The sequence below is a fragment of the Trachemys scripta genome, chromosome 6 (genome assembly GCF_013100865.1).
Source record: "Trachemys scripta elegans isolate TJP31775 chromosome 6, CAS_Tse_1.0, whole genome shotgun sequence".
NCBI classification, from domain to species: Eukaryota; Metazoa; Chordata; order Testudines; family Emydidae; genus Trachemys; species Trachemys scripta.
In genome coordinates, this window is record NC_048303.1 from 99,930,471 (window position 1) to 99,956,331 (window position 25,861).

The 25,861-nt window shown below is 44.5% G+C and overlaps 1 protein-coding gene across 8 annotated transcripts in view; it reads right to left on the reverse strand.

The window, feature by feature from the left end:
* Window positions 1-25,861, reverse strand: part of ADAMTSL1 (ADAMTS like 1) — a 714,047-nt gene that overhangs the window by 35,733 nt on the left and 652,453 nt on the right. For all 8 annotated transcript variants that reach the window (XR_004646076.1, XM_034773212.1, XM_034773214.1 and 5 more), the window contains 4 exons: window positions 24,715-24,842; window positions 19,905-20,033; window positions 4,809-4,988; window positions 1,063-1,197 (listed from right to left, as the gene is read on the reverse strand). Coding sequence is in view for 7 of the 8 variants with exons in the window: in XM_034773212.1 (XP_034629103.1) it covers window positions 1,063-1,197; window positions 4,809-4,988; window positions 19,905-20,033; window positions 24,715-24,842 (572 nt within the window). In the remaining variant the exon portion in view is untranslated. The remainder of the gene's footprint in view (window positions 1-1,062; window positions 1,198-4,808; window positions 4,989-19,904; window positions 20,034-24,714; window positions 24,843-25,861) is intronic.

Consider the following 25,861-nt stretch of genomic DNA (forward strand, 5'->3'; position numbering starts at 1 on the left):
GAACTCCTGGAGTTTCCTGTCCCCTAAGCAGGAGCAGCAGGCTGGGGGATGATATGGCCCCACGAGACTGAAGTAAAGGTTATTATGTACAAACAGATGCAAAACCCATTTTATGACCTCTTTCAAACCCCAACAAAAAACTTCTAAAGATTTTGCTTTGAAAACCTGCGAAGAAATGGATGAAACAGAAGTGTGACCAAGTCCTAGGACTGAGAGTGCAATAAAACCACACCTGAAATGATTTATTGAATGCTATCAAATACCTTCAGATATTCCCCCCCCCAAAGAGCTCCTTAACTGCAGGTTTGGTGGAAGCACAAATGCAATCCAGAGCAGCTTGCTAAGAAACAATTACAGAGGGACACAGATGTCAGCATTGGGGAAAAAATAAATCCAAAACAAATAAAAATGTAAATGCAACCCCCCATCATAGAAATATTTGCTATTGAATGAAAGCAAAGAGCTGGTAGGAGGCCTGTGGAGAGGAATACAATCATTCTTATCAGCACTGAGACAAGGTACAGATCCTCTGCTAAAGATTTACATTCCTGCTTCTGCAAGGCTAAAAATCAGTTTACAAGAGAAAAGTAAATGTAGAGAGCTGGACAAAGCTCTGGGAGAAACCCTGCAGAAAGAACAACAGGAATGGATGACTTTGAAAAGTAGAGACCAGTAGTTATGTGGAGAGGAAAAAGCGAGAGAAGCTCTATCTAGAGTACCTTTAACCTCATCCTGACTCCTCCCCCCTCTGCTTGTTACAGCCACTTGCTGTGGCTCTTACTTCGTGTATGTACAGTGTCCAGAACAAAGGAGCCCTGAGCCTGTCTGAGGCTTTTGGGAATAACAATAATAATAAACCCTGCACTATGGTGGTATTTAAAATTTGAACTTGAGTGCCTGAATCCAGAGCAAGAATTTGCAAATGGCCCCCATTTATAATGGGCTGACCCAGCGCCCCCCCCCACCCAATGCCCCGGATCTGGATGAACATCTGGATCTGAATTTTGCGTGTTCAGCCTATTTCTCATACTTTTATCCAACAAACTTTAGAAATCAACTTACCGATGAGGACAGAACTTCCAGGATTTAGTACCATCCTTGTTCCTGAAGGAGAGGTCAGCACTGAGGGAATATCCGGCCCCGTGATTAAAAGCATTGTTGTCAAATCTTCTAATTGAAGGAGGGTTTGTGGGGGATCTGGAAACAGATTGAGAGACTGAGATGACAAAGACGACCATAGCGGATAAGATATTGAGGAAGTTTTAAACCAGCTGTCACATTATTTGCTGTGCTGGAACATCAGCATTCCAAAGGGGACATACTAGGTAACATTGGACAGCATTAGAGGTGTGCTTTGCCTGATGTATCAGATACGTGAGGAGACAGGGAAGAGGTTAAAATAATAATTCAGGGTCAGGCACAGGCCCGCAAATGCTAAGAACATTTGCATTAAGGCTATCACAGCATCCTTTTTGTGACTAGCCAGGCACTGCAGCACATTTTGTTCAGTAACAGATACAGTAGCTAAGAACAGATGGTAAATTCACATGGCACAGCCAATACAGTATCTAGTCATAACATACTACTGTTTGAAGTATGCCAAGCCACACTCTGGGATATTCACTGCTCTGTAGCTGTGTCCACATGGGACGTTATTGAGTAGCAAACTGGTACAATCTAGATTCACACTTTGGCTTGCCACCCAGAAATTTGCCACATAGAGAAGCCTCAAATCACAGTGACAATACTAATGGTCTGATCCAATGCCCACTGAAGCCAATGGGAGCCTCTTTATTGACTTCAGAGGACTTTGGATAAGGTCATAATTCAGGATTGTTTTAGCACTGAGCCAAATCCTGAGAGCTACTCAGGCAAAACTCCAAATGCCTAACAGGCCAAAGCGGCAGAGAGTTATTACATTGAATACAGTTACTCTTGTGTACAGTAACTCCTCACTTAACGTCGTCCCGGTTAACGTTGTTTTGTTGTTATGTTGCTGATCAATTAGAGAACACACTCATTTAAAACTGTGTAATGCTCCACTCTTATGTTGTTTGGCTGCCTGCTTTCTCCACAGCTAGCAGCCTCCCTACGCCGCTCCCCTCCCCCCAGCGCCTCCCGCCCGCTGGCAGACCCCGTAGATCAGCACCTTCCCCCTCCTCCCCCAACCTCCTGCCCACGGCAATCAGCTGGCTTGCAGCATTTAGGAGGCAGGAGGGAGGAGCGAGGACTGAGCGTACAGGCTCTTCCCCAGCCTCCTGTCCGCGGCAATCAGCTGGCTTGCAGCGTTCAGAAGGGAGGGGAGGGAGGGGGGAGGAGCGAGGATGCAGTGTGCGAAGTAAAGGGGGAGTAGGTGTGGGAGGAGAAGAGGCGGATCAAGGGTGGGGTCTTGGGGGAAGGGGTGGAGTGGATGGGCCGGGGTTAAGCCCCCTGCTCCCGGCAAAGTCAGTGCCTGTGCTTGCAAGAACAGCAAGAGGAGCAGCTGGACAATCCATCCTCTTCCACTCTCTGACTCCACCACCTCAACCAAGCTTCATACTCAGCAGTGATGACTGTAGTATTAAATTGTTTCTTTAAAATGGTTAAAACTTATACCTGTATTAAATTACTTGTTTAAAATGTATATAATGCCTTTTGTCTGGCCAAAAAAAAAAAAAAAAAATCCCTGGAACCTAACCCCCCCATTTACATTAATTTTTATGGGGAAATTAGATTCGCTTAACATCGTTTCACTTAAAGTCGCATTTTTCAGGAACAGAACTACAACGTTAAGTGAGGAGTTACTGTACTACTGAAGTCAATGGGACTCTGTGCAGGAGTAACTGTCTGCGTAAGGATCACTTTTCACAGGATCAGTCCCTAAAGACTGTAGGATTTGGCCCATTATTAATTATGATGATAACAATGATCCAATTTTTGTATTTTGTTTCCTGTTTTCCCCCCACTGTCATTTAAATGACGGTAAATGTGATAGAGGACAGAGAAGGTGAGTGAAGTGATATCTTTTACTGGACCAACTTCTGCTGGTGAGAGAGACAAGCTTTCGAGCTTACACAGGTCAAGACCTAGTTCAATGAAAGATACTACCTCACTCAGCTTGTCTTGCTAATATCCTGGGACCAACATGGCTACAACAACACTGCAAACAGTAAACTTGATGTAAGTGAATGGTGGCACCTTCCCATTCAGTTAAATGGGGCTGCATGTTGAGCCGGGGTTGCTACTGCCACGTGTGCTCATTATGAAATGTATGTGGCTCAGGTGTTTCATACTATTTCTTTTTATTAAAATGATTGTGAAAGTGATTTGCCTACAAATGGGTATAAGCTGCCTGGAGAAACAATGGTAACTGTATCTTTAAAAAAGAAGCCATTTTTTCGTGAGCAGGAAAAGGGTCTGAAGACATGTGAGAATTATGATCTTTAAGATGAAATTCAGGTTGTTATTTTTTAAAATCTAGGCAGACAATTTTTAGATCAAGTTTCTAGGGTTGATTTGAAGTCACAGGGGACCCATGTGCAGGGCTGGCTCAGGCTTTTTTGCCACCCTAAGCAGCGAAGGGGGAAAAAAAAAAGCCGCGATTGGCGGCATTTCGGCGGAGCTCTACCGCGCCACTTCATTCCTCGGTGGCAATTCGGCAGCAGATCCTTCACTCCAAGAGGGACTGAGGTACCCACTGATGAATTGCCGCCAAAGACCCGGACGTGCTGCTCCTTCCCATTGGCCACCCCAAGCACCTGCTTTGTACGCTGGTGTCAGGAGCCGGCCCTGCCCATGTGAACATCAAACAGAGGCTTCAGCGCTGTCCATAAGACTGCAAGAACTTTCACTTTCAAATCTGCCCCAAGAACTGGAGCCCCCGAGGCAGCAGATTCTGCAGGGCCTAGGTTCACCCTGCAAGGTTGAGTGGTTGAGATTTAAAACAGGCTATATACTAAGCCCTGAAAACAGAGTTCTGTAATGGACGCTTTTTAATGGTGTTGCTGCAATAACATGTACAGGGTTACAAAATGTGCTCACTTCATTACCCAACGTACAGTAGCGTTTACATAGTCCTGCCGGATCTTTCATCTCTCAGACAGCAGGAAATGACACAGATGTGTTATTAGGGAGGAAAATCCATCAGCAAGCACAATAAATCAGTCGTGGGTAACACTTCCATCCAGGCTTTGGGCCTGACAATATCTTTCTAAATCACCTAGCTAGACATTCAGCCTGCTACCATGAAACCCAAGACAAAGTAAACTTCACCCTTCAATGAACTGAGTTACTGTTTTGTAAAAGTGCACAGGGTTTATGCATCTGTTAGTGAGGTGTGAAATTGCTCAGTGTCATTCAGGGGGTCTGCTTCTCGGAGATGGAGCATTACACAGGGTATTGCCTTCATTTCACAGGTGCCATTTTGGGGAATGGTCAAAGGAGGGGACTGGTTCTTTTATTAACCATAAAATCTGAATGTGTGAAAATGACATATTAAAGTTTTTTTTTTTAGCTTATACTTTTTTTTTTCCTTCTAACCCATGCACTCTTCCCCCCAATTCCAATATCTTCTTCCTTCTCCACAAATGAAGACAGCCTTATGTAGGCTGCTTATGTAGGCTTATGTAGGCTGCTAACACAATTAGAGGTTTTTTTTCCCCCCACTGGAATACAAGGCTGTTTATATCACTCTCTCGTCTGTTATGTCGTCTGACTAGCTCCAAAGAGCAAGGTCTGTTTGGTGCCTAGGTTTCATTATTACAGTGACATGTGGGAAATGTCATGAACAAATAGCCGTTACAAAGGCGACATGCATTTCTGTAGCTTACCAAGAATCAGCAGCTGTGTGCTTTCAGTCACCTCCCCACGAAGATTGGCTGCCCTGCAGGAATATAACCCCTGATCGGACAGAGTTACATTTGCAATCAGCAATGAGCCATCATGCAGATGATAGGCAGGGGCCAGCTTGATCCTGTTCCTCAACCAAGTAACTTCTGCTTCAGGTACACCTGGAAAGGCATTAAAAAGAATAGGAGCTGGATGAAGGTTTTACTACTTGGGACAGACAAAACAGTTGGGATAAAATAATAATCAAAACAAACCTTTAACCAAACTTCCAGCCCAAGGCTTTTTGAGGTTCAAGAGAGTTTGGTCAACTCTTTCAATACATTAAAATATATATTAAGATAAAATAAATGCCTTTGGATTTCCTGGATCCACTCTGGCCTGGAAACAGAAGGGCCACACTTTTCCGAGGGATGATTTTATAGTAGGATTTGTGTTCTGACTATAAGCAGACAGCACCACTGGAAATCCTAAGAGAAAGCCTGTTCTTAGGGGATTTCCAGTCCAATTTAGCAGAGGGAAAGGACACCCTTTTCTATAGCTTCTTCCCATGTCATGATCTAACACAGGGGCAGCATACAAGGAACAGAACATCCCCCTCTGCAGCACCAGCATGGAGGTACCACCACCTGTGTAGGACTGTCTCACCTTCATTGACTGGTCTCTATGTAATATCACTGAAGAATGTTCTGTATTTTACAATATGGTGCAGATAAACAGGGAAGAGATACATCAGGATAAGCAGTCGATTTAGTGGAGCTATACCTAGCTAGAGAATTTTTCAGATTTCCACACCTATGGTTCAAATTTCAATAACTCCTTCAACTTCCAATTTGTTGTCTAATCCCAAGGTTCTTACACTTTTTCCACAGTGCAAAGTGCATGTGAACATGGCAACTGTCTTGTGGGCCACCCTCGCCATCACGATCATATAACATCCTTGTGGCAATCGCTTACAGAGCAAAGTAATATTTAGGAACATATTGTATTTTTACAATCTTTTAAGATGATTTAGAAGCTGAGAACACGGCGCAGGAGACAGTACAATGTGATGAGCCAGCTGTTGGTGGGCCACTAGCAAGTGCTCTACAGACCACGAGTGGTCGATAGATGACATTTTGTGAATCACAGGTCTAATCCTTTGATATAGACTGACGAGACTCTTCCTTGGGGCTGTTACACTTCAAATTCCTGTTGGGGTATGTTTATCTGTGACTATCTGTTCAGAAAGATAGATCTTCCCAACAAACAGATGGTTTGAGGCAGTTGGGAGGGTGCTGTACGTTTTATGGTAAGAAGTCTATTAGACTAGAAGAGGTCAGTTATTTTTGGAGAGTATTAAGATACAAAGTAGCCTTTTGAAATCCCCCAGACCTGCTGCAATTGACTATTAAAGTATGACCCTACCTTCTACTTTGCTCCAAGTAAACTGGCAAGGACAAGGTACAAAAATTTAAACAAGGTTTGAAGTCTGCCTGGTAGTTATCCCAGTTTGTAAAACAGACAGTCTCCACCTCTGATCTCTGTACTCTTTCACATAACAGGGATACTTCTGTCTTCTTTTTCCTCTAAATCAGTGGTTTAAAGCCACCCCAGTGCAGGTAATTCCTTGCCATCGGACAGCTGTTCGGTAGCTTAGGCAGAAGGAACTGGTGGTCTCAATACAATCCTTGTGGTAATGTGCCCACATCATGAAAACCATCATACAATTGGCAATTTTGTTGTCAGTCCCAGCAGAAAGACAAGGACCCAGGGGGTGCAGAGAATGAACACATCTCTAGGGACTAGGCAGGCACTGCATGAAGTCTCAATGACTAACTTATTCTAAATGTTCCATGGGGCCAATAAGCACCATACAGTGCTAAGCAGCCAGAGCTTGAAAGAGAACAGCTTGCCCACGTTTGCATCCCACCCGCACCACCAGCTGACTTTGCCAGCATGTGGCACGTGCCTTCCATGCCACGCCAATTTAGGCACAATCCATTCTAGAATAGGTATTTCTGCTTTCAAGTCTAATACAGTAGCTGCACTACTTCAGGCTGCTTACAATGAATCACATCTTCATGTTACCAGCACTGCCAACCCCAATCATTCAAAAATCATGAGCCAGGCTTAAACAAACAAACAAACAAACAAACAAACACACACCAGGAGATTTAAAAAAAAAATGTTTGGAGCTCTTTTTCATTGCTTTCTGAGACTTTTGGGTGCATGTGATCACATTTTCAAACTTTTATCTGCAACTGTGAGGCTAGAAATTTGCCTTTTTTTGTTAATGAAAGCTGAGATCTTCCACAATCACATGACCCCTGGAGCTGGGACTTTAAGAAAAACATCAGATATGGCAATACTTGTGATCACAACAGTTGCCAACACCGTGTTACATTAATTCACTTCTTTGCAGATGACTGCATATCTATTCAGATGGGCCAAATCCTGAAAGACTTACCCAGCTCTTACTCTGGTAAAACTCTCATTCACGTCAAAGAGAGTTTTGCTTCAATAAGTACCACCAAGGATTTCAGGATCTAGTTTGTACACCACTGTACAATCTGCAGCTACCTTTGCTACAGAACAGATAACTATGTACATCCAAAGAGTACAGAACATCTATAAACACCTTCTCTGACCACCTGTACAAAAAGGTCACTCTTCCTTTCTTCTTTAATCTAAAGATTCCAAGTTAAACATAAATGTATTGCAACCAAATATAGCAGCACAGAGCAAATTGGATGGGGGAGGATGAGAAGAAATGTAGATCTCAATGAGCAGCAACTTTGTTATTGTGTATCCTTCTTACATGAGTGGCTTACACAGGTTTATACTACGGAAACAGGTAATGAAACCAAGGTCATAGCAAGCTGGCAAACACTTCAAAAACTGAAATATAAAGATCCAGGTGCAAACATGTGCAAAGCCACTCTTCCAAAGCCTCACCACAAGAGGGAGCAAGAGCATTTCAGTCAGCCCCAGCTTTCTGTTTTGTCATGCAGTTGTTGTCCAGAGGAAAGTAGCCTAAATAATAGTGTCCAATATAGGAGAGAATGCAGTTTAAAGAAAATAATAATAGAAAATGAATGGCTGAGAGAAGGGAACTGAAACCAAGTCTCCAGCGTGAAGTCATAATACAATACTTTTCATAAATGTGAAGGAAAGAGCAGCCTTCAGGGTCAGATCCTCAGCTGGTGAAAGTTGGCATCACTAATTTGGTTTCAATGGAACTACATCACTTTACACCAGGTGAGGATCTGGCCCTAAGCCATTTAAATTCCCCTTTGGAAGTAAGATTCTTTTGTCTTTGTGAACTTTTCTTTTGTTGAGCCTATTGGGCATTGAATGATGGTGTTTACACCGGCAAGTCAATACTTGCTAATAGTATTTATGCCCCCTGAAGACTTCCCTTTTCTCCATTCTTCTTCAATAGCAGATGTCAACAACTTTATTCCTCTACCTTTCACTGGACTTAGTTTATCCCTCACACAAAAGGCTGACTGGTATAAGTGACAAGCAACGTGCTAATTCCGCTGCTCCTTTAGCTATATGATGTGCATATTCTGTTAAAGGCAATTTGGAGATCCTATAACAAAAACTAGTTTCCAGTGCTGTGATGTTCTGAAATTGTGATACTTTTACGGACGGTGTTGTAGTGATAATGAGCAACACCAAGGCTTAAAGAGAAAGCCAGGAGCCCAAAAGAAAACTCTTGCGTTTGAATGAAACACAGAGGGAAGAAACTTAGGGAAGTGTTGGAGGAATGAAGAACATAAAATACAAGGAAAAGAGAGAGTTTGCAAAAAATATTAAGTTGCCCCTTCTAATTTGGCCAGAGTCAGTAGCGACCAACACCAGATTTTTAAAACTGACCTCACTTTTAGCACCCAACATTATTTCCAATATTTCCAGATATCGTTTTGATATCTAAGGGCCTGCCATGCAGATACAGTCAGGGCATTTGAATTTAGGACCTGAGCTGATGTAGTGGAAAGACTTCTATTGACATCTATATGATCTAAATTGCACCCAGTAGTCATTATGTGAGTACAACTGAGCCCATAGACGTTGAATCTTCAGACACAAAAAGGGTGCTTGAGTTACAGATGGGCTGCAGATCGCTTCCTAAAAGGCGCTGCCACCTGCAGGCTGCCTCGCAGGCTAATGGGTAGGAGTTGTTTCTCTTTGGCCTGGTCTACATGAGAAAATTAGGTCAGCATAATCGCATCACTCAGGGGTGTGAAAAATCCATACCCCTGAATGGTATAGTTAAGGTGATTTATGGACCTTGTTGACAGAAAAGGAAGTTATTCACCTTGTGCAGTAACGATTGTGCTTCGAGATGTGTCCCCCTATGGGTGCTCCACTGTAGGTGTATGTATGTCCCGGCACTTCTGATCAGAGATGTTTGGTAGCAGTATCCATTCAGCCCACACATGTGCTCTCCCCTCCTCGAGTGCTGCGGGGGCGAATCACCTTCAGTTCTTTCTCTACCGCATAGTCCTTATCAAGAACTCCGAAGTAGACGGGAGGGGGGAGGGTTGTGGAGCACCCATAGAACACACTTCTTGAAGAACCATCATTACTGCACAAGGTGAGTAACTTCCTCTTCTTCTTCTTCTTCTTCGAGTAGGGTCCCTACAGGTGCTCCACTGTAAGTGACTCCCGAGCAGTATCCCTAATTGGAGGTTGGGGCTTTGGAGTCCAGTCTGTTCTGGATGATAATATGGTAGAGCCAAAGCTAGCATTGGAAGCAGAGTCTCCAATAATCACATAGTGTTCTGCGAAGGTATGTACAGATGCCCAGGTGGCTGCTCTGCAGATTTCCAAGAGAGGGACATTCTTGAGGAAGGTGACAGAGGAGGAAACTGACCTTGTGGAGTGTGTGCAAATTCCAGATGGAGGTACTATAATGTGAATGTGCTAGCAGAGCTAATACAGTTTGAGACCCATTTTGAGAGCTTCTGGGCCAATACTGATGTGCCTTTAGACCTTTCCGCAATGGAAAGGAAGAGCTTGAGAGATTTCCTAAAAGTCTTCGTCCTGTCCAGGTAGATGGCCAGGGCTCTCCTAAGGTCTACCGTGTGCAGCATGGCCTCTGTTATTACGATGAGGCTTGGGATAAAAGTCTGGGAGGTGAATTGGTTGGTTCATGTGAAACGATGAGGACACCTTGGGAATAAACTTTGGGTGTGGCTTCAGAATAACCTTGACGTGAAAGAATACTATAAAGAGGGTGTGCCATAAGTGCTGCTATTTCCCCTATTCTCCTCACTGAGGTGGTGACCACGAGAAATGCTGTCTTCATTGATAGGTGTGTAAGCCAACGGGTGGCCATAGGTTCAAAGGACTGTCTAGTCAGGCTCTTTAAAACTAGATTCAGGTCCCATGTTGGAGTGGGGCATCTGGGTTGGGGAAACTGGTTCGTTATGCCCTTGAAGAATCTCTTTGTAGTTGGGTATGAGAAAACTGAATATCCCTCTACTTGTTGATGGAAAGTCGCGATGGCCACCAGGTGTACATTGAGCGAATGGAGGGATAGGCCTCACTTCTTGAGAGCCAGTATATAAGCTAACACTACAGGGAGACTAGCAGATATTGGGATAATTTGCCTGGAGTCGCACCAAACCTGAAACCTGGTCCACTTTTGTAGATAAGTACGACAGGTAGCTGATTTCCTATTGTGTAGTAACACTTCCTGTACCTCCTTGGAGCAGGAGCTCTCTATGTGTTGAAACCATGAAGGAGCCAAGCCTTGAGCCAGAGTATCTGCAGGTTGGGATGGAGAGTGTGTCCTTTGTTCTGCGAGAGGAGGTAAGGAGCGGGTTGAAGAGAGATCAGTGGACATGTGAACATGTCGCCAGCTGTACCATGTCTATCTCGGCCAGTTGGAGCAATCAGTATAACATTTGCTTTTTCTCTTTTTATTTTCAACAGGACCTGCAACCACAGAGGGGGCAGGGGAAAGGTGTGAAGAAGGCTCTTGTCCCATGAAAAGAAGGAGAGCGTCCCCTACTGAGTGCAGTCTGAGCCCAGCCCTGGAGCAGTAGTGTGGGAATTTCCCATTCACGTAAGTAGCAAACAAATTTATTGCTGGCATCCCCCATTAACAGACTATGCTGTGAAGTACTGCTGGGTTCAGTTCCCACTTGTGGTTGTGTGAGAACTTGTGACTGAGACTCTCCGCTGTTGTATTCTGCACTCCTGGCAGTAGGTTGCTGATATTAGAACATTATGGCAAATGCACCAGTTCCAGAGCTTTAGTGCTTCTGTGCAGATGGAGGATGATCGGGCACCTCCCAGATGATTTGTGTGATGTTGTCTGTCATGACCTTTGTGTGTGTACCTCTGATCAGTGGGAGAAAGTGAGCGCAAGTGTTCCTGACTGCCCTGAGTTCGAGGAGATTGATGTGGAGAATCACTTCCATGAGCAACCATTTGCCCTGAGTCGTGAGGTTGTTGAGGTGTGCTCAAAATTGTTCCCATTGTGATTCTGGGAGACGGGTTAATAGGGTGTTCAATTTGGTATAGTTCATATGTAGTCATACTTTGCTGTTAAGGCCCGGTAATTTGCAATTCTAAATTGCAGAGTAGCAGAAGAGTAGCCCTTTCATCCAAATAAGTCAAGGTGCTCCCAATCCCTATCCTAAGGGTCTGACTTGGAATGATGTTGCCAGCCATGGAAGTACACTGCTATGATACTGCATCTACCACGATAGAATTAGGTGGAGAGTAGGAAAAAAGAAATTCCATATCCCTGGGAGGTACATAATTTTTTTTTTGGCCTGTTTGCATGTCGGTGTGGCCGATGCTGGCGTTTGCCATATAAACTCAGCTGGATCCAAAAGCGCCTCATTGATGGGAGGGCTATCCTGGAGAAGAATGATGTATGTGGAATATCCAGAAGCTTATGGTGAGTATCTCTTACCTCCTTGAGAGGTATCTGTAAGGTGTCTGCCACCTTTTTAGTCAGGTCTTGGAAGAATTGAAAATCATCTGCCATAAATAGTGGTTCATCTGGAGAGGAGGAAGAGATGTTAGTAAGTGGTGTAACCTCCTCCTCTAGTCTGACCTCCTGCTCCTCCAACATCTCCTGAGGAGGTTCTGAGGTTCTTGAGATGGTGGCTGAGGGGGAATGGCTCACAGTCTCTCGGTTGGTCACGCTAGATGTCAGAGAAGCATGATGCCTATAAGCTACCCACAGATCCCAATAGGGCCACTGGGGCAGTGGAAAAGGCATGGGTGATTGAGCCCATGCTTGGTCATACTACAAGGGTTGGCCATACCGAGAGTATGACTGGGCAGGCCCGCATTTATAGTGGAAGGAAGGATGATGAGACTGGTGGGAGAGGACCTTCTTCTGGTCACTATCTGACGCTCCACTGGAAAACAATGAAGATATGGAGAGTGGAGGTGCAAGACTTGGTGCCAGTGGTGATTCCTGGGCTCGAGATGTGCACGGTACCGGGGATATGGTACCGATTAGAGAAGACACTGGTACTTCAGACAATGTGAGGTTCTTAGAGAAATTAAATTCCTGCAGTGCTGCAGTAGTTGGTACCATCAGTGGTTGCTCGTATTGAGTCGGCAGTACTGAGGGAACTGGCAATCTTGTCCGCATGGAGCAGTCCAATGATGGTTGTCTCGCAGCTGTCAGTACTGAGAATGTCTGTATCAATGCCACCTGCCCGAAAGTGGTACGGTCTCCACTTCATTCCCTGACCGGTGGTACCGCTGCTTTGGTGCCTGTGCCCATAGGGTCTTTAGGCATACAAGCGGTATCTGTTTCACTGGACCCACACGATCTGTGAGTAACGTGCTGAGATGCCTTCAGTGCTGTCGGTACTGAAGAGACCGAACATGCTGGAGATCTCCTCTCCTTGGTTTGGGGCTCACTATGAGGGCTTGAAGCTTTCTTTTTAATCTTACGTGGGGAGCCCACGGATTTCTTTCTTGGTTCACTGGACTTGGAGGTAGAAGTCTGAGGAGAAGACTTATGTTGCCTGGGAGTCTCTGGGCATGGGACAGTTGCAGGCTGAAGAGCTCCTCCATGAGGAGCAGCTTTGTTTCAGAGAAAAAAATCAAAGGAAACCCCCTGAGATTAAGAAGAAAAACACTAAAACAAGCTGGAAACGAATTTCTAAAGAAGTAAGGTATCTGTGAGTGGACTGCTAATTGCTCCATGTCTAGCCAGGGGCGGTTGAGAAGGAACTGAGGGTGGTTCGCCCGCGCAGTGCTAATTAGCCTCGAGGCAGAGCATGAAGAGGGGAGATCACATGTGGGCCAAACGGACACTGCTACCAAAGATCTCAGATCAGAAGCGCAGGGAGGCACATACACCTACAGTGGAGCACCCATAGGGACAAGAAGAAGAATTCTTTGTCAACCTAGCTACCCTGTCAGGGAGATAGATTACCTACACTGATGAGTTCTCCTGTTGTAAGGTAGCACTTCACGTGTAGATAAGTTCTTAGGCTCAGTGCCAGAGGGATCCTGGGGTTGGCCACAATCACCTACCAAGTCTTTAAACACGCCCTGGCCTCTCTAGACTAGGTGCAAAGTCCCATTAGTTAAAATGTTTTTCCAATAGGACATATAGTCCCAGTGGGGCAAACCCACAGCAGAGTCCTGGTGAAATGAGAGAAGAACTGGGTCCCACAGCTGCACATGCCTTGGGCCACATTCATCCTTGGTGTGTAACTCAGTCAAGGTGTATCAAGCAGGAAGTTAGCCTCTTTTTAGAACTACTATAATTTTTAACTACTTTTAAAAAACACCTATAACTCATTTCAGACCACAGAATTTGTCAGCATTTATGCCCCTAAAAGAAATTAAAGCGCTATATAGAAACAGTTCCCCAGGCTCTAGTAATGGTCCCTTTCATTATCTCTTATTTTCGAAGAAACCAGGCTTATCAGCACCTGTCAGCAACCAACCCCTATTCCTGCCTGCAGCAGCTATAGCAAATGTCATAATTAAGCCTTGCAGCTAATATTTCTTTTCTGTGTATATTCATTCTGCTGCCCTGCAGACTTTCGTTAAAAGTATTTCTCTGCATGAGCCAGAGCTGCAAGTTGTGACCCTAGAAGCCCTCCATCATGGACAATTCAGAGCAGTGCCATCTGCACAAAGCTTCTAAGGATGAGGTGAATTGGGCTTTCAGTTGAAAGAAGAATGGCTCCAAGGCTGCTTTTTGGAGCAATTCTCCAATCGTTGTGCTACTGGCTGTGGTGCACCCCTGAGATTCATAGAGAAAAGAAATAAGGTTTTACAAACTTTGGGAAGTTTCTGCCTGCAGAGATTCCTGACATTGGCTTTGTAAATATCACTTTGACCTCTGATTCTCTCCTCTTACCTCCAATATTCTGCTTCCTTTCCCTCAATGTCTATAACAGGCTGTAGGATTAAGTACTCTATATGAATTTAGTAGCACTTTCCAACCATTCCTTTGCCTCTAGCACACCAAACAAGATGTTCTGGAGAGCTGCTCATGACACCTGGGGAACTGTGACATTACGTTCTGCCATCAAGTTTGTCTACACTGGGAAAATACATTTTCTAACCAACACAACGTCACACATGATTTTCTCCTTAGAGTGGACCAGGGCAGTTGTGTTAAACCACAATCAGATAACTTAATCCTTGGCCACACTAAAGGCAAAATTGTATTTCACGTCACGCTAGTTTGCTGACATGTTTTCTAAGATGGTGCCTTTTCTCACTATAGACAAGGCAGCAGACAGAAATCATTTTGTTTCTATGGCCATGTCTACACTACAAAGTTAAGTCGATTTTATGTCAGTCGACATTGTGCCCCTGATTTAAGCAAGTCCATCTTGTGTGTCCCCACTGTGCTCATTGTGTGGGTGGAGTGCATTCTCACTAGCAAGGCTTGCATGGACACATGGAGCACTATGCTGTGGGTAGCTATCCCACAGTGTATGTAGCCAAGTAGAATTTTGGCCTGGGCTTGCAATGCCTTATGGGACTGTAGTGGGGCAGCTGCCCCACTCCCCGGAGAGTATGGGCTGCGGCAGGCCAGTGGGCCTGCACAGACAGGGAGCCAATGGGAGAAGGGCTTACTGGGAGCCAATCAGGGCTCAGATTGGAGGCAGCCAATCAGGGCCCGGCTCAGCCCTATAAGAAGGCTGCTCAGGGAGCGGAGAGTCAGTCTGTCCCAGGCCTTTGACAGGGGAAGGTCTGTCTCCAGGAGGGGAGGTTAGCACCTAGGACAGCGCAGTGCTGGGCAGGCCCCGGGGGAGCAGAAGCTAACTCCAGCCCGATGTCTGCCAGGCTGCAGGCCCTGAGAGGAAGGGCCTAGCCGGTGCAAGGGGCCATAGGGGAAGCGGCCCAGGGAAGTGGACAGAGAAGGAGAGAGAAGGACAGTGAGGCTGCCGCCAGAGGGTCCCTGGGTCGGGACCCAGAGTAGAGGGCGGGCCTGGGTTCTCCCCTTTCCCCCTTGCAGTACACCCAGCCATTGGCCATAGGGAGTAGCCATCATAGACCCGCCAGGTCCCTGACGAAAGGGATTAGACTCAAAGGGTGTGGTTGGACATGGTGGCTGGATAGTAGGTCTGCTGATCAACCCCCCACCGGAAGAGTGTGTATATGGACTAAGGGGCACTGCCAGAGGGCAGTGGCTCGAAGAGGACGCCGCGAGCTTGGGAGCGATGCGGGTCCAGACACGCCAACCGAGGGCGAGGTGACGGACTGGATACCACCAAGAGGGGGCGCTCCACTGGACAGAGCTAATTCCCGAGACAACCAGTAGGAGGCGCCAGGTGGTGAGTCTCAACTCCATCACAGGGACCAAAACATTTGCGTGGATGGTTATGGGAACATGGTGTTAGCCTCCCATGATGCACTTACCTCCCTCCCTCCCTGAAATCAACAGTAAACAAAACCAAGCCTTTTTCCCACCTTTTTTCATAAGTCTGGGTTACCCATGCAGACACCATAGCACAATAAGCACGGACCATGATCAGCTGTACACTCCACCGCTAAGTGCTTCTGTGAAGAGATGGGCTCCCGGGTTAAAAATAGTTCTTGGCTGTTGGGGAGAATGGATCCTCCGCTTGCCTGCCTCACATTCTCCTCCTCCTCCTCCTCGTTGTTGCTCAAGGTCGCCCGGGGTTCCTGGGAGGTATCCACGGAGCATTATGGGGTAGTGGTGGGGTCGTCACCGAGAATCGCATGCAGCTCCTCATAAAAGCGGCATGTCTGTGGGGCAGAACCAGAATGACCGTTTGCCTCCCTTGTCTTCTGGTACGGTTCCCGAAGCTCCTTTATTTTTACGTGGCACTGCTGTGTGTCCCTGTTGTAGCCCTCCTCACCCCCTGCCCCGCACGATTTTGGCATAGATGTCAGTGTTTCTTCTGCTGGATCGGAGCTCTGCCTGCACAGACTCTTCTCCCCACACAGCAATAAGATCCATCATCTCCTGGGTAATCCATGCTGAAGCGCGTTTGTGGCCTTGAGTCTCCATGATCAGCTGGAAAGTCCTCCACAATGATCAAACAGGAAATGGTTCCTCAGAAGTAAAAGATACTGTGGCAACTTTGCACTGCCACATCCTCCTCCCTGGAAGCATCTCCACCAGTGTAGATTTGTTCTTTGGTTTATGCTGCTGGAATCCAATGTTAACTCAGGGTGAATTTGGCCACAGTTCCTTAACAGTATTCACCATCTGAATCAATGGCATTTCCCAGGTGCTGTTGCAAAGAGCCCGGCATCCAAAAAAGGGAAATCTATATGTCCATATTTAATTTGCTCTCTTTTATATTCCATCAATGCTGGTGGCCATGAAGGTGCTTTGGGAAAGTTAACAGAACCTTCCTTAGAAGGCATTGGGAATCAGTCTGATTGCAAGGGATTTTGGCAAGAGAATGCTGCAGAATTACTGAGTTTAATCCTCCTTGAGCTGCCAGGAAGAGTAATACTGTAATTTTCTTTCGTTAATCCCAGAGACAGTAATTAATTATCTGGGATCCCATCCGAGTGTTGTACTCCACATGTCATTTGGACTGTTTTTATCCCCGCTGACCAGTACCACATGTACCTTGTTAATTTAAAGAGATGACAACGCAGTGCAAAGATGCATCATGCACTCGTTACAGTCAGGAATTTTGGGGGAGGGGACTGGAAGGTGGGGTGGAAGAAGGAAAATTCAGCAGACTATCTTGTGGAGAGACACGCTGTTTCTCCATAGTTAAGATTGAAACAAATCTCCTGCCAGAAGGCCGATTTCCCTCCTCCTCCAATTTAGTCAAAAAGGAAGGAAACAATCAAACTTAGTACTTATCTTCCATGGCCACAACATAAACATTTCCTACCAACTTTGGTGTAGGTCAGAAAACTGGATTTTGTGTTAGTGGATCAGATCCTCCACCCCCATTCCAGCTGCTCTGCACTGTGAATAATTTTCAGGTATCCCTTACACAAAAGTCCCAGCATGGTTATACCACCTCTGCGCCACCCACTTCTGATCTCCCTGGTGTAGGGAGCATATTGCAGACTGGAGGGGATATGGCCAAAGCACCCAGTGCTTCAGTGATGCCTGGATGACAGACTATTTCGTAGGGGGCTGTTACTGTCAGCATAATTTAATGATCACTCTACATCTGACCTATCAGTCCTCATCCTCAAAGGAAACCTGAACAACACTTTAAAAAGATGAGCCTGGGAACTTAAATTCATAACTTTGCTAGATACAAAAATCCTGGTCTTAATAAAGATACTGGATTTATGGCTCATTACAAGCTAACCCACTAAACCACCATTTTGTCTTCTGACTACAAGGGTGTTAACAGACCACTTCACCTTGAATGGTCCCTTATAATATGTGCTAACTACTTATGTTAAACTATCTGTTCGTATTTATCTGTGACACTCTGGGTGGGTCTACACTGCAATTAAAAATCTGTGGCTGGCCCATGCCTCGGGTTTGCAGAGCTCAGGCTAAGGGGCTGTTTAATTGCGATGTAGATGTTCGGGCTCAGACTGGAGCCTGGGCTCTAGAACCACGTGATTCACAGGGTCCCAGAGCTTGGGCTACAGCCTGAATCCAAATGTCTACACCACAATTAAATAGCCCCTGAGCCTGAGCCTGAGCATGGGGCCAGCCACAGGTGTCTAACTGCAGTGTAGACATACCCTCATACCTTTCCCAGACCTGAGAAAGAGCTCTTTGTATCTCAAAAGCTTGTCTCTCTCACCAACAAAAGTTGATTCAATAAAAGATATTACCTCACCTATCTTGCCAGCATAATTTAGAGTAGTTTTGAGCAGCTCAGTGTGTCCAAAGAATCTGGCCTATTGTATCTGATATCGTAAAGTCCCCTCTTTAAAAAATGATTCCAATGTCTTATTATTTATATAGTTGTATACAAAAATACCTGTCCAGAGTAGCAAAGTATGCAAATGTGCACAGAAAATTATGTTTATAAATTTATAAATTCTATGCCAATTTGGGAATTTTACTCTTACCCCCAGGCAGGTAGTGGCTGGCTTCTATCCTGAAGCATGAGAGCTGAGATTCCTTACACATTTTTTATTCTACCGTGTGTATCAGTGACCTCTTCTATTTTTTTTCCCCACTTACATATACCATATACAAATGCATGGGTTCCCTGTTGAATTGGTCATTGATTTTAATTATATACTGCAGTTATTCTTGTATATAATATTATATACAAGTGTATAATTAAAATCAATGACCAATTCAACAGGGAACCCATGCATTTGTATATGGTATATGTAAGTGGGGAAAAAAAATAGAAGAGGTCACTGATACACACGGTAGAATAAAAAATGTGTAAGGAATCTCAGCTCTCATGCTTCAGGATAGAAGCCAGCCACTACCTGCCTGGGGGTAAGAGTAAAATTCCCAAATTGGCATAGAATCACAGAAATGCAGGGCTGGAAAAGATCTCAGGAGAACATCTGTTCCAGCCTCCTGTAAATCTAGACTATCCCTGACAGGTGTTTGTCTAAACTGTTCTTAAAAACCTCCAGAGATGGGGATTCCACCTCTCCCTTGGAAGTCTATTTCAGTGATCAGCTATCCTTATAGTTAGACAGCTTTACCTAATATCTTACCTAAAACTCCCTTGCTGCAGATTAAACCTATTACTACTTCTCCTACCTTCAGTGGACATGGAGAACAATTGATCACCATCCTCTTTATAACAATCCTTAAAATATTTGAATAACTTATCAAGTTCCCCCGGTCTTCTTTTCTCAAGACTAAATATACCCAGTTTTTTCAACTTTTCCTCATTGGTCAGATTTTCTAAGCCTTTTATCATTTTTGTTGATCTACTCTGGACTTAAAGTGTTCCACCCAGAACTGGACACTGTACTCCAGTTGGAGGTCTCACCACTTCCAAAAATAGCAGGACAACTACCTTCCATGTCTTACATATGACACTCCTGTTAATACACCCAAGAATGATATTAGTCTTTTTTGCAACTACATCAAGTTGTTGACTCATATTCAATTTGTGATCCTCTATAACCCCAGATCCTTTTCAACAGTACTATTGCCTAGTCAGTTAATCCCATTTTGTAGTTGTGCATTTGATTTTTCCTGCCCAAGTGTAATAATTTGAACTTGTCTTTATTAAATTTCATCTTGTTGATTTCAGAGCAGTTCTACAATTTGTTAAGATCACTTTGGATTCTAATAATATCCCCCAAAGTGCTAGCAACCCTTCCCAGCATAGTGTCACCTGCACATTTTATAAGCATACTCTCCACTCCATTATCCAAGTCATTAATGAAAATATTGAATAGTTCCAGGATGCCCACCAATTCTCCATTACAGGGATTTTACACTTTCATCTGAAGTAGTTGTTATTGACCACTATTGGAGACAGAATACCAGAGTAAATGGACCACTGATCTGACAGGGGATGACAACTCCAATGCTCCCATAGTATGAAAGCAAAGAAAATTTTTGCCTGATACCCAAAAATCTGAAACAATGGCACCTGTGCACAGACACAGACATGCCAAGGAACTTCAGAGGAAATCTATAGCTAAAAACACACTTGGTACCTGCTAGCTATAAGGACCGAGCTGTCTCTCACCTGCAACTTGGCAGCTAATGGTAACATTTGCACCTTGGATTGTTTTCACTGTGCTTCCAATGTCAACCGTCACAGCGGAGGACTCTGTGTTGATCAGCGTAGCTCTCGATGCCTTGATCAGTGGTTTTCCTGTACATAAGAGACACCATGGTTCACAAAGCAAAGTACATGGTAGTCACAAAGGGAAGACTGTGAACAATATGCTTGGTATAGAAATACAAATGGCTGATGTAGGACAGCTGCCTGCCCGCATGTGATGCTGGAGTATGAGTGATGCAGGCAACCTGCTCTTGGCCTTTACTATATTATGCAGGAGTTGCTCAATTTCATAGTTGATGTTGCTTTGAAAAAAATCCCTTAAAGCAGTGAATGAATAGCATTAAAGTCATGCCAGCACATCTGAGAACCAGCTGAACCAATAAACAGCAATGCAACTGGAGCTGCAGCAAGCTGTTCACCTGATATTGCAAGGCAGACGGGACCACTTGCCAAGGACCAAACATAGGACAAAGCCCCCAAAGGGTGGATACGGGCTCTTTAGCAGTGCAGGAGGCTTAGAACAACATGTGATCCATTTCTTTAACATCAGTCATATTTTCCATAAACTCCATTTTAGGTGCACAAAATAATCGATAATAACAGAAGCGAGACATCAGTAGTTCTGCATGGGAGCGAGGTAAATGTGCCAAAAACTCAGTCAAAGGTTCTAGCCCTTGACTGCTGCCCTTCTGTTTAACAATGGCGTTGTGCATTATGTTGCTCTGGGACATTCTCGTAACGTATAACATGGTGGCACCCTAAATGCAAACAGAGGGCAGCTGGCAGAAGAGAGAGAAGGGCAGCCTATGCAGCAAGCCCAGCACGTAGAAAGCTGGGCCCAGCAGGGACTAAGATGCAATGGCAGCTAGCAGTGTGACTGTAAGAGTGGCCTGGGAGCAGCCGGTGGTGGAGGTGAGTGTGGTGTGTGTGATGGTGTGAGGGTTGGTACAACAGCATGACCGTGAGGGTGGAGGGGCAGCAGGGGAAGTGTGTGTATTGATGTGTGCATGGGGCCATAGGTGTGTTTGAGAGTAGCGGCGTGAGAGCTGTATGACAGTGACATGAGTGCAGGGAAGCAGCAGCATATGTCTCTGCATTAAATGGGACTTGGGGTTGGTGTGGTGTATGGGTCAGTGCCAGGTTTAGGCAATCTGGGGCTCTAGACACAGCAGCATGTGGAGCCTTGGCCCTGTATTTTGGCCCACTCCTTTGGGGACTGCAGTGGCCACCCATACAACGGCCGTCTGATGGGGGCCCACTACTGCTACATGTTACACGGGCTGGGCTTCCTCTCTCTGTTTTCAGGAGGCCTGGGTACATCTTAGTGGAGGGAGTGTCCCCCAACCAAACAGATGAGGGGAGGGAGTGTCTGTGTGGTCCCTGTTGACACTGCTGTAGATCCATGACAGGATGATAACAGCAAAATCCATCCCTCTTGGGTGATGGCAGTAAGGGACCGAGCTGTGGGGTTCAAAGTTAACGACCCATTAAAATGGAAATTTCAAACCTCTCAGAGCTATTTTTTGGGCTGTCTGCATGCTCAGGCAGATGACATTGCCTCAGTTATACCTGACTTACATTTTCCAACTCATCTTCACCACCATAAGGGCTGGAAATGTTTTTATAAATGAAAGCTTAGATTGTGACAACATCATGCAACTTCAGGGGCCAGGGCCTTAGGCTTGTGCCTATATTACTTATGATTTAATCTGGCTGTAAATCTGCAATGGCAGCAGAGGAGGAAACTGGCCTAAAAAGCCTGAGTGGAGGTAAGAAAGGTGGGGGGAAAGGGAGAAAGAGTTCAGCTTGTTTTGGTTGGATGGATGATTTTGCTCAAACAGTTTCAATTGCCCCAATTAAAATCCATAAACTGCCATGTGGATTTAGAGTATTTCCAGGACTGTTAAAAGCACTTTTTATATGGAGTTGCTAGTGTATCAATCCATCTATCCATCAACCTACTGTGTCTATCATGTGAATGGAATATCCAGCAACAAATGTTTCGCTTCACTGATGAAATGCTCACAAAGTTCTGATGTTTTAATGTAACTACTAAATCATAAAAGAAGTAAAGAGACCTCAAATAGCAACTCAGCTTTTATTTTCCCAGTGGGGGTTTCATGATCTCTTCATTAGATTAAAAATCTGTCAACTGTTCAACCAATAAAAAGTAGCAAACCACTCCAAAAATGGAAGCACATTTTCAGTGTCTCTCTGCACATGCTAAATTCATCAGTGAGGCCAAGTCCTTCATTTTTAATGAGATAAGCTTTCCCCACATTTCCCAGTTCCTCTGAAGAAGCTCTCTGGCCTCCAATGCATTTGGGAAAATACTTCTTTTGTGCCAAAAAGTTTTGTTGCGTTGTTTCAAAAACTGCCCATTATCTCATCCGTACAACTGGGGATCATCTTGCAAAGTGCTGGCGGAAGATGTAGATGCACAGCACCTTACAGGAGGAGCTCAGGGGCCACCAAGATCACGTCCAGGAAGTCTGCAGTTGATAATTGACCTCAGAAAGTTGACTGAAGTCTTGGATAATTCATTACCTCAAAAGAGCTGCTGGGTCTGTAAAATCCCGCCTGCATGTCAGAGTCTGTGTGGACACTACTATAGCTTGAGATCCATTTGTCTACATAAATTGCCTGGGATGAAAACTGATTTGACCGTAGAGGCTTCCTAATTATCCCACAAGGAATTCACCCATCAGGACTATAAGGACTGTAAAGCCTCTTTACCACTATGCAACTTCCTAAAGATGCCATTTTAAAATTGCATGTTACATTCATCTCTGATGTAACTCTAGAATTACACTAAGCATGAACTTTGTCTAATATTTTATAATATAGTATCAATACAAAATTTAGGGCCTTGCACCAGTTTTACAGTGGCATACCTCCAGATTTACATAGGAGTAGATGAGAGTAAAATCAGGCCCTTTGTTTTTGCTAACTTTAAATGTTTAATTAAAATATTATTTTAGGTCTGATTTAGCTCTTCCCTTGTCCATGCAAGGGCTCCAGCTGCTTCTACTCCATGGGGTAGGTGGGGTGTCTTTTCAACCAATCTTATTAATTAAATAAAAGAGCTGCTTTCAGCCCAGGCCATGTCTCTCCTAGTGCTCCCTTGCTCTAGAGTCAGCCTGTGTTCTGTGTTGAAACACTCACTCACAAGTCCAATGATGCACCTCTGCCTCTCTAGTCAGCACATCCACCGCTGAATATTATTACTTACATAGACACATACTGGGGAGCTGCAGCAGTGAAACACGAGTGAGCTATACTGTTAGATATGGAATTTCAAACTACTTAGTGGTAGTTTTACTAATATGTTTTCTTCAGCCCCCCTCTCTCCCATTAAAAAACACATTCCACTTCCCCTTGACCTCTTTGTCTTGTTATAACCCCTGAGCTTTGACTGTCCCACCTTCCTACTCCCCACCCTTTGTATCCATTCCCCATTCACCCTCTTGCTGCTTTGGCTTTCTCCTCGTCCTCCTGCTGTGGCTCTGAACCTGCTGGAACCCTCTGCGGAGACAAGCACAATCTTACAATTCCCATGTTTTTCCCCAGGGAGGTTTTTATTAGTTTTGATGCCTAAATGAACAAAGAATATTTAGTTTGGTGTGGAACTGAACTATTACTGGATACATACGAAGCAGAAAGTTAATCCTTTATGAATCTTTATTTCTCAGTGGGTGGAAGAATGTCAGTCATGCTTTGGTGAGAACAGGTTAGAAAGGACATAGGGCTTGCTTCTGAAAAGTGCCGAGCACTCTGGTCCCAACCCAGCGAAGCACTTAAGCACTTGCTTAACTTTATCTACTTGAACATTCCCCTTGACTTCAACAAGACCGTTCAACAAGGTTTAAAGTCATGGTTTATGTGCTTAGCTGGATTGGGACTAAAGTGCTCAGCGACTACAGGATGGAGCCACTAGTAACTAGAGTCCCACAGGATGCATGCTGTACAAGGGTGGTGAGAAAATCACTGACGATTTGAAATAGTCACTGAAAATGCACATATTTTATAAATGAAAGCTCGCTACATAATTTGAAGCTTGAGCCTGGGACGTGGCCTGCGGCTGTCCAAAATCCTGGATATTATCTGTCCGGCCTCAACATATATCTTCCCTCAAATCTAGCTCATTCACTGGGGCACCCCAGCTAACAGAGCAATTTCCAGTGGAACAAAGTGGATTGACGTTATTTCCATACAGACACGAGAGGGAATAACTTATGTTGTCCATTTTGACATGTGGCTTAAGAGGTTCCATGTTTTTAGTCACACAAGATTTGGAAGGAGGAAATGTTTTGGGGCCTACGCACCACAGAGACTGCCTGTCTCCTCTGGTGTTCCCAGGGTAGTTGAGATTGTCCAAGCTGCTCAGGCTGCCACTCCCAAGTTTAATTATGCACATGGGGAAGAGGAGCTAGTGGCAGAGTGCTCTGGGTGTGGGAACTTGTAGAACTGTGGAATGCATTTCCAGTCTCAGTTTGATATAGCTGGAACCTGCTGATCTTCAGACCACGCTGCAAAGCCTATTTGTCTTTCCAGGGTTTTTCTGGAAGGGAGGGATAAATTGTTAGGTGGGGATTGAGGGAGAGTTTGGGGATTATTTTGGTGAGCTTTGGAGAGTTTTATTATTGTTTTTAGGATTTTGCAATTTGTGTTTTAGTTACATAATATCTGAATGCACGTACCCATCTGTACTTGATAATAACATACCAGTAGCAGAAAGAGTTCTGTATAATTGATATAACTTTTCCGTTACCTGCTAAAGTGACCGCAATGGAGACAGAGTCAGATCCCAAAGCATTAGTTGCATTGCAGGTGTAGAAACCCACATCAGCCTCCACTGGTGCTAGAATCTGCAAAGAGTCATCTGGCTGAAGGAGTATCCTGGAGCAACAGAGAAATACAGAAGCGAAGGTCTCAGCAAGTCTGTGTGAAAATACTTTCGCAAGGATTTAAGAGTTATGTTTAAAGAGACACAGAATGACAAGTAAATTACACAGTTTCCTCACATTTTGGGCCTGCAGATTTTGTTTAAATAAAGAAATAAAGTTATGAAAATCAGGGGTTAAACATATTATGTGGCGATTGTGATTACATGCAGGTTAATTTCATTCTCAACCCTGCTGCAACGGGTTGCTGATGGAAGAGGCAGAAGGGTCCAAAGGCTAGGGCACTAGTCTAGGACTTGGAAAAGTGGGGTCTCCATTCTGTCACAGACTGCCTGTGTGATCGTGGGCAAGCCACTTAGCTTCTCTGTGCCTCAGTTACCCACCTGTAAAAAGAGGATAATAGCACTACCTTATGTCTCGGGGAATAGTGAGGATAAATACATTAAAGGTTGTTTGGTACTCAGATACTATGGTATTGGAGGCCAGGTAAGTACCTTAGCTAAACAGGAGCTAGCTAGCTAGATTAGTTAGACATGCCTTGAAGTGTGGGGTGGGTGTAGCATGTGAGAACAGCTAGCTGCACTTTTTGGACTGGTTTCAGTATGAAAGCTCTCTTTCATTTGCCTGTATTGGACAATGAATCTGGTGATTCCTGAAGACCAATCAGCAGCAAATTATGGGTCTGATTCTCCACTGATTTAAGAGGGATCAGGATCACGCCCTATACCATAAATAACTGAAACGTTGAGAATGATTCAATTGATTTTAAAGAAAAAGGTACCTTCACAACTGGAATGTAAAATACAATTTGTTTAAACTCTCTTACACGGAAATCTTCAACGTTACCATTACTTAAGTAAATCAATTCACACAAAGAGCAGGACTCCAGTCCATGGCCTATACTGGTAATAACTACAAAGGCTTTCTAAACCTTTTATATTTTCCAGTCTTTATTACAGGTCACATTTTAAAATAATTACCAGATTTTCTACAAATTATTTACCCCACCTTTTA